At 39.7% G+C, this 12,688-nt stretch overlaps 1 protein-coding gene and 1 long non-coding RNA gene across 5 annotated transcripts; one reads left to right on the top strand and one right to left on the bottom strand.

Moving 5' to 3' along the window:
• Positions 1–3,441: 3,441 nt before the first annotated feature.
• LOC115147467 (uncharacterized) lies at positions 3,442–5,479 on the bottom strand. The gene is made up of 3 exons (XR_003866347.1): positions 5,322–5,479; positions 3,892–3,951; positions 3,442–3,726 (listed from the first exon to the last, which is right to left on the bottom strand). It is a non-coding gene; the product is annotated as an uncharacterized LOC115147467 (long non-coding RNA).
• A 215-nt stretch (positions 5,480–5,694) lies between these two features.
• On the top strand, positions 5,695–11,417 carry LOC115147458 (zinc finger protein 91). 4 transcript variants are annotated; one of them, XM_029689705.1, is made up of 3 exons: positions 5,695–5,860; positions 6,778–6,898; positions 8,310–11,417. In XM_029689705.1, exons 1-3 carry the CDS (start codon positions 5,852–5,854, stop codon positions 10,508–10,510), a joined length of 2,331 nt encoding a protein of 776 aa, XP_029545565.1. In that variant the 5' UTR covers positions 5,695–5,851; the 3' UTR covers positions 10,511–11,417. The 4 variants fall into 4 exon arrangements, with proteins under 4 accessions (XP_029545565.1, XP_029545564.1, XP_029545566.1 ...); XM_029689704.1 differs by having other exon boundaries at positions 6,778–6,910; XM_029689707.1 differs by lacking the exons at positions 5,695–5,860; positions 6,778–6,898 and adding an exon at positions 5,869–6,327 and having other exon boundaries at positions 8,606–8,856; positions 8,935–11,417.
• The last annotated feature ends 1,271 nt before the right edge of the window (positions 11,418–12,688 follow it).

Below are 12,688 nucleotides of genomic sequence, written 5' to 3'. Positions count from 1 at the left end.
TAAAGACTTGACATCTAGTGGAAGCCATAGGTACTGCAATCTGGGAGCAATTTTCTTGTATAGTCAATAGGCTAACATTGGAATGGCCTGTGAGCTCCAAAAAATAACAAATTTCCTCTGGTTTTTGCCTGCCATATCAGTTCTGTTATTCTCGCAGACATTATTTTAACAGTTTTAGAAGCTTCAAAGTGTTTAATATCAAATACAACCAATTATATGCATATCCTAGCTTCTGGGCCTGAGTAACAGGCAGTTTACTTTGGGCATGTCAGACAGGCGGAAATTCAGGATAGCACCCCCTAGCCCGAAGATGTTTTAAGGACAACAAAGTCAAGGTATTGGAGTGGCCATCACAAAGCCCTGACCTCAATCCCATAGAATATTTGTTGGCAGAAATGAAAAAGCGTGTGCGAGCAAGGAGGCCTACAAACCTGACTCAGTTACACCAGCTCTGTCAGGAGGACTGGGCCAAAATTCACCCAACTTATTGTGGGAAGCTTGTGGAAGGCTACCCAAAATGTTTGACCCAAGTTTAACAATTTAAAGGCAAATACTAATTGAGTGTATGTAAACTTCTGACCCACTGGGAATGTGATGAAAGAAATAAAAGTTGAAATAAATCACTCTACTATTATTCTGACATTTCACATAATTAAAAATGAAGTGGTGATCCTAACTGACCTAAAACAGGGAATATTTACTAGGATTAAATGTCAGGAATTGTGAAAAACTGAGTTTAAATATATTTGGCTAAGGTGTATGTAAACTTCCAACTTCAACTGTACCAACCGGAAGCCATGGATTACAGGCAACATCCACATCGAGCTGAAGGCTAGAGCTGCCGCTTTCAAGGAGCGGGACACTAATCCGGATGCTTATAAGAAATCCTGCTATGCCCTCAGACAAACCATCAAACAAGCAAAGTGTTAATACAGTCACAACCACATTACAGTATCTTTGTTTGTATGCACTTCTCAATTATGAGGTTTGCATCTGAATGTTGTATAAAATAACGATTACCGTAATTTCCGGACTATAAGCCGCTACTTTTTCCCCACGCTTTGAACCTCGCGGCTTAAACAATGACGCGGCTAATATAATATATATTTTTTTTTTAAAAGAACACATTCTGTGACATACTCAGTTTTTTGGCGGCATGAAGCTTTCATTAGACCAATGAAATTGCCGAACGGGTTAAGGTCAAACAACTTTTTGGTTAACTGTTTAGATTAAATCGAGCGCGCTCATCATTCTGATTACGGTAGTCATTTTGTCACCCTCATCATGGCAAAGACACGGAGAAATGCATATGATGCAGCTTTCAAGTTGAAGGCGATTGATCTGGCTGTTGGAAAAGGAAATAGAGCTGCTGCACGGGAGCTTGGTCTGGAGCAATGACTTTCTTGGTAGGCTACTGTTTACTGCTAATTTTTTATTTTTTGTTACAAGCCGTGTTTCGTTAAAGCCTATTTATTTTTGTTACAAGCCGTGTTTCGTTAAAGCCTGTGTAAAGTTCATTTGTTTCAATGTACTGGTAGGCACCTGCGGCTTATAGACATGTACGGCTTATTTATCTTCAAAATATTTATATATTTTTTAATTCAGTCGGTGCGGCTTATATTCAGGTGAGCTTAATAGTCCGGAATTTACGGTAAGTATAACAATAATTTTGAGAATATGTAATGTGCCTTCTAAACGAGAGGATTGTTTTTATATGGCTTAAACACGCCCTCGTGAGCCAGACATTATACCCAAACATCATGGAACGCATTTTCCCATGGTGCCCCGACTTCCTAGTTAATTACTGTTTACGTGATTAGTTTAATCAGGTAATACTTACACATGGAGAAATGATTTGATATAAGAGTCATCACATTAATGAAAGATAGTCAGCCAACGTTACGACAGAACTATCATGGTCCAAACACACCAAGACAGTCGTGGAGAGGGCATGACAAAACCTTTTCCCTCTCAGGAGACTGAAAAGATTTGGCGTGGGTCCCCAGATCCTCAAAAAGTTCTACAGCTGCACCATCGAAAGCATCCTGACCAGTTGCATCACCGCCTGGTATGGCAACTGCTCGCCATCATTCAGATGCGCTACAGAGGGTAGTACGTACAGCCCTGTACATCACTGGGGCCAAGCTTCCTGCCATCCAGGACCTATATACTAGGCGGTGTCAGAGGAAAGCCCCAAAAATGGTCTGTTTTCTCTGCTACCACACGGCAAGTGATACCGGAGCGCCAAGTCTAGGGCCAAAAGGCTCCTTAACTGCTTCTACCCCCAAGCCATAAGACTGCTGAACAATTAATCAAATGGCCACCGGACTATTTACATTGACAACCCCCCCACCCTCCACCTCCATTTGTTTTGTACATTGCTGCTACTTGCTGTTAATTATCTATGCATAGTCACTTCACCCCTACCTACATGTACAAATCACCTCAAATAACCTGTACCACCGCACATTGACTCGGTACCGGTACCCCCTGCATATAGCCTCGTTATTGTCATTTTGTTGTGTTACTTTTTATAATTTTTTACTTACATTTATTTGGTAAATATTTTCTTAACTCTTTCTTGAACTGCACTTTTGGTTAAGGGCTTGTAAGTAAGCATTTCACAGTAAGGTCTACACTTGTTGTATTCGGCGCATGTGACAAATAAAGTTCGATTTGATTTATACCACCCCTAACTTGTCACAACACAACTGATTGGCAACACATAAAGGAGGAAAGAAATTCCACAAATTAACTTTTAACAAGGCACACCTGTTAATTGAAATGCATTCCAGGTGACTACCTCATGAAACTGGTAGAGAATGCAAAGAGTGTGCAAAGCTGTCATCAAGGCAAAGGGTGGCTACTTTGAAAAATCTAAAACATAACATATATTTTGGTTTGTTTAACACTTTTTTGGTAACTACATCATATGTTTTATGTCTTCACTATTATTCTACAATGTATCAGTAGGAGTGTCCAAACTTTTGACTGGTACCGAATGTCGGTTGACATTTGGGATGCAGCTATCCTCTCTAACAGTTAGAAGCCAAACAAATGATGCCAGGAACTCCAAATGTCCTTACGTCAGTCTTGTGGCTTGCCGATGTAACGACGTCACACAATTATTCAACGCCATGGTGATGCGCCAGGACTATTTCTTTTGACGGTTAAAGTGTTGTCGTCGAGTGGGCGTGGCAACACTACTTTTAGAAAATAAAGGGGCTATTTAAAACCTTAAAGGGTTCTTTGACTTTCTCCATAAGATAACCCTTTGAAGAACCCTTTTCATATAGAACCTTTTTGGTTCCAGGTAGAACCCTTTTGGGTTCCATGTAGAACCCTTTCTACAAAGGCGTTCTACATGGAACCCAAAAGGGTTCTACCTGGAACCCAAAAGGGTTCTCCTATGGGGACAGCCGAAGAACCCTTTTGGAATCCTTTTTTCAAAGAGTGTACCCTGCATGTGTCACAGGTGTAACCATGGTCTTATAATGAGTGACATCATCCTCGCCTCTTCCATGGTGGCTACACTGTCACTCCTGGCAACGGCTCAAGGTTCTGAGCATGGTCGCTAGGCGACGGTCCAGGGAGGAGAGATGCAGCTCGGAGAGGGGCCACGGAGAATAGAGGATCATGAAAAACAGAGTCCCTCATGACATGACAGACTGTACTGGGGCAGGGAGAGGAGACGCAGACAGAAGCAGTAGGGTGGAGCAACGGATCCTAGATAAGGAGAAAGAGAGCGAGAGAGAAATGGAGTGAAAGTTGAGAAAGAAGAGGAATAAATTATATTTTTCATTTATCATGTTCTCTCCTCTAGCTGAATATATATATTCATGACAACACAACTCATTGCGTCTTAATGTTTAATCATGTACCATGTTATACCTGCAGCACTGCTCCAGAGGTGTCAGGATAGAGGGTTCATCTGTAGAGTGACGTCCAAACCTGTAGTCAGCACACACAGTCTCAATGTTACAATCAACTAACGTTAGTTAAACCTGTAGTCAGCACACACAGTCTCAATGTTACGATCAACTAACGTTAGTTAAACCTGTAGTCAGCACACACAGTCTCAATGTTACAATCAACTAACGTTAGTTAAACCTGTAGTCAGCACACAGACAGTGTCGGTGTTACAATCAACTAACGTTAGTTAAACCTGTAGTCAGCACACAGACAATGTCAATAATACAATCAAATAACGTTAGTTAAACATGTAGTCAGCACACAGACCATGTCAATAATACAATCAAATAACGTTAGTTAAACATGTAGTCAGCACAAAACAATGTCAATAATACAATCAAATAACGTTAGTTATACCTGTAGTCAGCACACAGACAGTGTCAATGTTACAATCAACTAACGTTCGTTAGCTAGCATTCGAGGGCTGACTGTTTTCAAATATCTGTGCAGTGTAAAATAAAATGTTGGTAATTTGTGTAGTCTTACTACTGCAGCAGGCTACTGCTTGTACATTTGCTTGCTAACAAGAAACCCAGACGAGAGAAATGTGAAAGCATCCAGGCAGCAGAGATGAGCTTGTCAGTAGCTAGCTAATGTTAGCTATATTGTAGCTATAAAGCATTGTTTACTGTTATTTTGAAATAACATTTTTATTTTATACAAGTTATTTACATAGACAGAAGGGAGTTAGTTATAAATACAGTATATTTGGCTGTAGTTTAGTTTAGAAGAAAGACTTATGCAGTGGTGTAAAATACTTAAGTAGTACTTTAAAGAATGTATTAGTTTTTTGGTGGGAATCTGTACTTTGCTTAAGTATTTATATATTTGACAACTTTTACCTTTACTTTACTACATTCCTAAAGAAAATTATATACTTTTTACTCCATACATTTTCCCTGACATGCAAAAGTACTCATTACATTTTGAATGATTAGCAGGACAGAAAATGGTTAAATAAACACACTTATCAAGAGAACAACCCTGGTCATCCCTACTTCCTCTGATCTGGCGGACTCACTACACACAAATGTTTTGTTTGTAAATTAAGTGAGGGTTGGAGTGTGCCCCTGCCTATCCGTACATTTAAAAAACAAGAAAATGATGCCGTCTGGTTTGCTTAGTATAAGGACATTTTAATTATTCATACTTTTAATTTAATTCTTAAGTATATTTGAGCATTTATATTTATTTAGTTACATAAGCATATTTAAAACCAAATACTTTTAGACTTTTACTCAAGTAGAATTGACTGGGTGACTATCACTTGTACTTGTCATTTACTATTATGGTATCTTTACTTTGACTCAAGTATAACACTTGAGTACTTTTTCCACCACTAGACTTACGTTTATTTTTGACCGGAGAATTACTTGTGAATTAGGTTTGATGCACCCATTGCAAAGACTTGCATAAACAGCTCTTTGTCCGATCTGTGCTGGTAGCGTACAGCAGCTGCCATTATAGTAGCAGCCAAAGACCGGAAGTAGTAATTCTCAGATAGTAGTAATTCAGATACTCCCTCTTTGCGCATGTGTTTCAAGTGACTGCCAGGCAAGGGTAGAAGATAGCAGACAACAAGATTCTTAACGTTTTCTTGACTTTACTCGACTTTTATAGATCACATAAAATGTTATCCAGGAACTTTCTGAAGTAATATTAGGCTACATGTGACGTTTATTTGTTTGAACTTAATTCCGTTTTGATATTTAAATAGATGTTTGATTGCTCTGGTCTAGGGACGCATCATTTGCAGCCTTGAGAATCGAATTTTCTCTCCGCAACTCCTTAGTCATGATCTCTACACTACAACAAAGTAGTCTAACTGTACTGTAGACTACAACATTTCATTCCATACAAAGAAACAATAGCTTCCACAATGGATCGGGTAAGTCTGGCTTTAACAGTATATGCTTGCTATTTTGTACAAAATGTCCAGGCCTAGTTTTAATCGTCTTTGATCCTTCACATTCCTGTGTTGGGTTTAAACGTCTCGACCAAAAAAACATGACGGTAAAATTTGTTGTAATTTTTTTCTTCTTCGTCAAAGTAGCCTGCTACTATATCATGTTTAGGAATCTGTGATAATGAACTAATTATCTATCCTTCCTCCACAAAGTGTTCAAATTCCTTTCGAACACGTTATCCATTATTTGACCATATACTCAAGTGGCCGTTCTAACAAAGAAAATAAATGTTTTCAACAATGGAAGGCAATCAGTAAAGAGGCAAGATCAGGTGGGACCATTATAGCCAATGAGAGGGCAGACCTGCGTGTTTACACTTGTTCCACAGCCACAAACGTCTATATCGCATTTTGATTTATTTAATGTTAGGCATAAAGCTAGAAGTGTTGTTAAGGTTAAAATCACATGTTAATCAGATCAATTGTAGAAATGGGCGTGGTTTATGGCTTTGTTTGCGGTAACTATTGAAGTCCAGGCACTATTTCCATATGAAGTTTCGTACTTTTATCAATACTCTCCTAGCAACCTAATCGTTACGAAATGTATATTAGATCAAATAAGGCAGAAGACAGATTTTGGGCCCAGTTATCCCTCTCTCTACATCGCTGTTTGAAGGGAAATGACTAGTATGAGATAAATGGTGGAAACTAGCCCATTCCTCCACCAAACCAATACTATTAGATTTGTGGGTTGTAGTGAACGATTGAACATTTGAGGAAAAAGGAGATGTTCGAGGAATGCACCCAAATCAGAGGTTTAGACTAAATTAATACAATATTTGGTTTAATGTTAATCTATGTTGAATACCAAAGCTAGCCCGTCCCTCTCCATCCTCCAGGAGTCCCCAGGTCAATCGCCTCCCTGTACTTTACTGCTGGGTCTGGTCGTCTGCAGGAAAACACCGGGTCAGAGTGGAACTAAGAGAGGAGAAGAGGAACATGGAGATTTGATTTCATTACGTAAGAACCATGGTGTGTAGATTAGATTACAGTCTGCTTCTGTGACAATTTAATTGATGAAAATATCTTGTCGTTCCACCCAATTTTAAGAAGTGTACCAAAAAAAGTTTGATTTCACATCATTTTAACATTCTGTCATAAAGATCACGTGTTCAACTTAATAAAACACATGTTTTGCCATCTCAAGAGGTTAAATGAAATATAAATCATATAGTAAGAGCCAATGTGCCAAATAAAGTAACAGGGTTGACCGTAACAGGGGACTAGTGAAAACAACAAAACATTACATTGGTAAAATAGTCCTTTAAATCAGTCATGAATCTGCTTGTGACAGGGGGAGTGGAAGCTAGTATTGTGCAACAGGGAGTAGCAATTGAATGCAATCTTGACAAAAAAAAGTTATTGTTTAAACAGTTCTAGCATGTCTGTGTATGGATAGAAGGGTTGAGATGCTCAGATTTCCACCACAAAAAAGAATTTACAAAAAGAGTAGAACCAGCTCACCTGCTTTTACTCTATGATTTGACTATTAGATGTTCAATGTTTCTTATGCAACAATTATTTTAACTGATTATGGCAGTAGGCCGTTACTCTGCTTATCTTAATTGGTGTAAGGTCATAACTGAAGTAAGCATACGCCTTTAAAAACACCTGGTTTTCTGAACAATCTGTAGAATGATTAGGACATGTAAACACTTTAATCAAAGTTATAGAGGTGTATTTAATCTGTGCATGTGCTAACACAAGCAGCGCAAGCTTCGTTCTTTTGCTCGAGTGCAGTGAGTTCAGGAAAAACTGAAAGTATACAGCTTAGAAATAGTTTTCACATACACACTTTATTTGTCCAAACTTAGAATCAAATATGCTTAAAAATAACATGATCGCTGTTATAGAACCTTTTATTTTGATACATTTAAAAAAATTGGCTATCATAGTCCCATCAGGTAGCCTGATTTCAGGTGTGTCCATGTAAACAGGTTTTTTAGGGAAATTGTTCTTTCATAGCATGTCAACGGTTAAATCAAACTCTTATACTAATTGACTTCACAATAATCATATTATTCTGCGCTTGTAACTTTACTCAATGATGGTAAAACTTGGAGTAATTATTGTATTAGGTGGGTTAAAATCTATCTAGAAGTTACACAGGGTTGACGGAGGGACCTGTCAAATTGCTGAATGGTGTAACTTTAGAAAGTTTTTATTCAAATACATATCTGATTAATTGAATTATCCATGTGTTCTGTATTAAATGGCACTTTATTTAAAATAATAACAGTTCAATATTCGAGTACAATTATTAAAGGAAAAATGTCAAACGGACCCAAAAGGCATTTATTTAATGGAAGGATCCATCTGTTTATGGATCCATATTTGCAAAACGTAATTATTCAATGTCTTTTTCTCACAGGGGACAGCCCTAATCGTTGCTCTCTCAGTGGAAGGAGCTTATCATCTGGGGAACCTCAACAACATCATGGTGCTGACAAGAAAGAGAAGACTCTCTCCAGATCAGAACACTTCAAGAAACACCGGCAGAGACGAGTAGGGAAGAAACCTCACCACTGCTGTTCTGACTGTGGGAAGAGTTTTGCTAAACAGATGGAATTGATGATTCATGAGCCGATTCACAATAGAGAGAAACCGTACCACTGCTCTCAGTGTGGGAAGAGTTTAGCTGCATCTAAAATCTTAAAATCTCATCAGAGAATTCATACAGGGGAGAGGACTTACACCTGCTTTGATTGTGGGAAATACTTCAGTCGTTCAGGAGACCTGACTGCACACCAACGCATACACACAGGAGAGAAGCCTTATAGCTGTGATCAGTGTGGGAAGAGCTTCAATCATTCAGGATCCCTAACTAAACACCAACGCATACACACAGGAGAGAAGCCTTATAGCTGTGATCAGTGTGGGAAGAGCTTCAATCAATCAGGATCCCTGACTACACACCAATGCATACACACAGGAGACAGACATTATAGCTGTGATCAGTGTGGGAAGAGCTTCCGTCATTCAGGATCCCTGACTACACACCAACGCATACACACAGGAGAGAAGCCTTATAGCTGTGATCAGTGTGGGAAGAGCTTCAATCATTCAGGATCCCTGACTAAACACCAACGCATACACACAGGAGAGAAGCCTTATAGCTGTGATCAGTGTGGGAAGAGCTTCAATCATTCAGGATCCCTGACTACACACCAATGCATACACACAGGAGAGAAGCCTTATAGCTGTGATCAGTGTGGGAAGAGCTTCCGTCATTCAGGATCCCTGACTACACACCAACGCATGCACACAGGAGAGAAGCCTTATGGCTGTGATCAGTGTGGGATGAGCTTCAATCATTCAGGAAACCTGACTACACACCAACGCATACACACAGGAGAGAAGCCTTATAGCTGTGATCAGTGTGGGAAAAGTTTCAGTCGATCAGGAGCCCTGACTGCACACCAACGCATACACACAGGAGAGAAGCCTTATAGCTGTGATCAGTGTGGGAAGAGCTTCAATCAATCAGGAGCCCTGACTACACACCAACGCATACACACAGGAGAGAAGCCTTATAGCTGTGATCAGTGTGGGAAGAGCTTCAATCATTCAGGAGCCCTGACTACACACCAACGCATACACACAGGAGAGAAGCCTTATAGCTGTGATCAGTGTGGGAGGAGCTTCAATCATTCAGGATCCCTGTCTACACACCAATGCATACACACAGGAGAGAAGCCTTATAGCTGTGATCAGTGTGGGAAGAGCTTCAGTCAGTCAGGAGCCCTGACTGCACACCAACGCATACACACAGGAGAGAAGCCTTATAGCTGTGATCAGTGTGGGAAGAGCTTCAATCGATCAGGAGACCTGACTGCACACCAACGCATACACACAGGAGAGAAGCCTTATAGCTGTGATCATTGTGGGAAGAGCTTCAATCGATCAGGAGCCCTGACTACACACCAACGCATACACACAGGAGAGAAGCCTTATAGCTGTGATCAGTGTGGGAAGAGCTTCAATCAATCAGGAGACCTGACTGCACACCAACGCATACACACAGGAGAGAAGCCTTATAGCTGTGATCAGTGTGGGAAGAGCTTCAATCATTCAGGATCCCTGACTAAACACCAACGCATACACACAGGAGAGAAGCCTTATAGCTGTGATCAGTGTGGGAAGAGTTTCAATCATTCAGGATCCCTGACTAAACACCAACGCATACACACAGGAGAGAAGCCTTATAGCTGTGATCATTGTGGGAAGAGCTTTGCTCTATCCGGAAACCTGACTACACACCAACGCATACACACAGGAGAGAAGCCTTATACCTGTGATCAGTGCGGGAAGAGTTTCAGGAAGATAGAATACTTGACTATACACCAGCGCATACACACAGGAGAGAAGCCTTATAGCTGTGATCAGTGTGGGAAGAGTTTTTCTCAAAATTCCACCTTGACTACACACCAGATCACACACACAGGAGAGACACCTTACTCCTGTCTATGTGGAAAGAGCTTTGCTCGTTCAGGGTCTCTGAAAAAACACCAGAAAGCACAAACATGTCATCTTTTATGTCCGTCCTCTCCAGCACTGGTTCCAGATCCCTAAATAAAGTTTCAATGGAAAACATCTTGTCATGAGTCATCCATCTCCCATTCTCTTAACAGTTTACTAAGTCTGATTACCATGGTAACCTGTGTAGCATATTATGCCGCTCTGGATCCGTATGTATCAAGCGTCTTGGAGTAGGAGTGCTGTGTGTGGTGGGGTGGGGGTGTTCAGAGCTGTATCTTATTTCATTAATTCCTATTATCCATTAAATATATGTTTTTAAAATCTCTATTTTTATAAGGATCACAGGCCTTTTGTATAAAGATGTTGACATATTTATTTTAAAACCCTTCACCAGGTTTTAGTGTAGCTGATGGGACATATGGAAGTACAGAAGACATAGGACTATTAGTGTCGTCAAATTATGTTGTTGCATTTATTTTAAAGGATTTTAAAAGTGATATCTTTGAACTTTCCTTATTGTATATTAAGTGTGCTCCAGAAAGATGTTCACACATTTTATTGTGAATCGAATTATGTGTTGGTTGTTAGGAAAAGGCATCATGAGGGCAGGAAGCCAGCTCTGCCCATCAGTACTTATAGGTTATGTCAACCACAGACCTCACACTCTTCTGTTCTCTCACGGCCAGTAAGGTCTCCTACCAAACTCCTCTCTTCACACTGGAAATACACTTGATAATATCTTATACCTTACCATTGGTGATTTGTTACGCAGAACGAATGATTGCATGTAAATGTCATTGTAAAACATACATCTGGAATGTGGTTTCATGTTTTCTTGTTTTGTTTTACATTGCTGATTGCATTTACACTTTTTTTAAATATGTATTTTTTAAATGTTTAGCTGAATTATGTTGAATTGACCAATTAGTTGTTGCCCTGTGTCCCAACACTCAATGTTGTAGTCATGGTCCTGAGATTAAAACAGGTTTAAAACATTCAACAGAGAAACACGTGTCTTACAGTGCTACACATCTGCTACAATAAGTGTTGTTTCCTGCTTAATGTAATTATCAGGTGTAGTTATTCACCAGTTATAAAGTGTGTTTGTTGTTTCTATGGCTGCAAGGAGGGAGATACAACAATAGTCTTGAGAACAACTGGACTCAAATAGAACTCTGTTCCAAGTTGCTGTCAGGTTAAAGTAGACGATAGCAGACAACCGGATACTTTTGGAAAGGGGTGTTGTTGAACGTTTTCTTGGCTTTACTCAACCTGTATAGATTAGGTAGAATCTTATCCAGGAACTTTCTGAAGTAAGATTAGCCTGGGGCAGCAGGTAGCCTAGTGGTTAGAGCGTTGGGAAAGTAACTGAATGGTTGCTAAATCGAATCCCCGAGCTGACAAGGTAAACATCTGTAGTTCTGCCCTTGAACAAGGCAGTTATCCCACTGTTCCTAGGCCGTCATTGTAAATAAAAATGTGTTCTTATCTGACTTGCCTAGTTAAATAAAGATATGAGACGTTATGCTGTCATAACGTAATTGAGCTTGAATATCTAAATAGATGTTTGATTGCTCTGGCCTAGGGGTCATCAGTTGCAGCCTTGAGACTGGAATTCTCCCCCTAATCCTTATCTGAACTCTGTGACAGCAAAGTAACTGTACTGTAGCCTACACATTTCTTGTCTTAGTAAGAAACACTGAAGAAAACAATAGCTTCCACGATGGATCCGGTAAGTCTGGTTTCCATTTAACAGTATAGGCCTGCTGTGTTGTATAAATGTCTAGGTGTAGTTTTCATCATCTTTGATCCTCCACATTCCTTTGTTCGGTTTAAATTGCAGGACAAAAATAAGCATGATTGTAAAACTTGTTAGGATATTTTTTCCGTCAGAAAATTTGTGTACATCTATATCATGTCATCTGTCATATTACCTAACGTATCTCTACTTCCTCCCAAACTGCGCACTTGTTCACCTCCACTGATTGAAAATCTAATTATCCATTATATGACCAGATACTCACTCTGACAGTGAAAATACATATTCTTCTTTGGGGTTTATCGGTGGTTGGCATCCAACTTTATGGTACATTACACCACCTAATGTACTAGAGTGTGGGCCAGCAACAGGGATCGAGGAACTAAATCCTATCTGCCAGCCAGCCAGTTTCTCTTAAAAGTAGAAATATTTGCGACTGTATCTAACAATGTTCTTCTTATTAAACTCAATTCCTGCTCACACGCTGGAGAGAATCCTTACTCCTGTCTTTG

Source organism: Salmo trutta, chromosome 14, assembly GCF_901001165.1.
Source record: "Salmo trutta chromosome 14, fSalTru1.1, whole genome shotgun sequence".
NCBI classification, from domain to species: domain Eukaryota; kingdom Metazoa; phylum Chordata; class Actinopteri; order Salmoniformes; family Salmonidae; genus Salmo; species Salmo trutta.
Note: the sequence above shows the minus strand (reverse complement) of the source record. Positions and strands in the feature narration are given on the sequence as shown.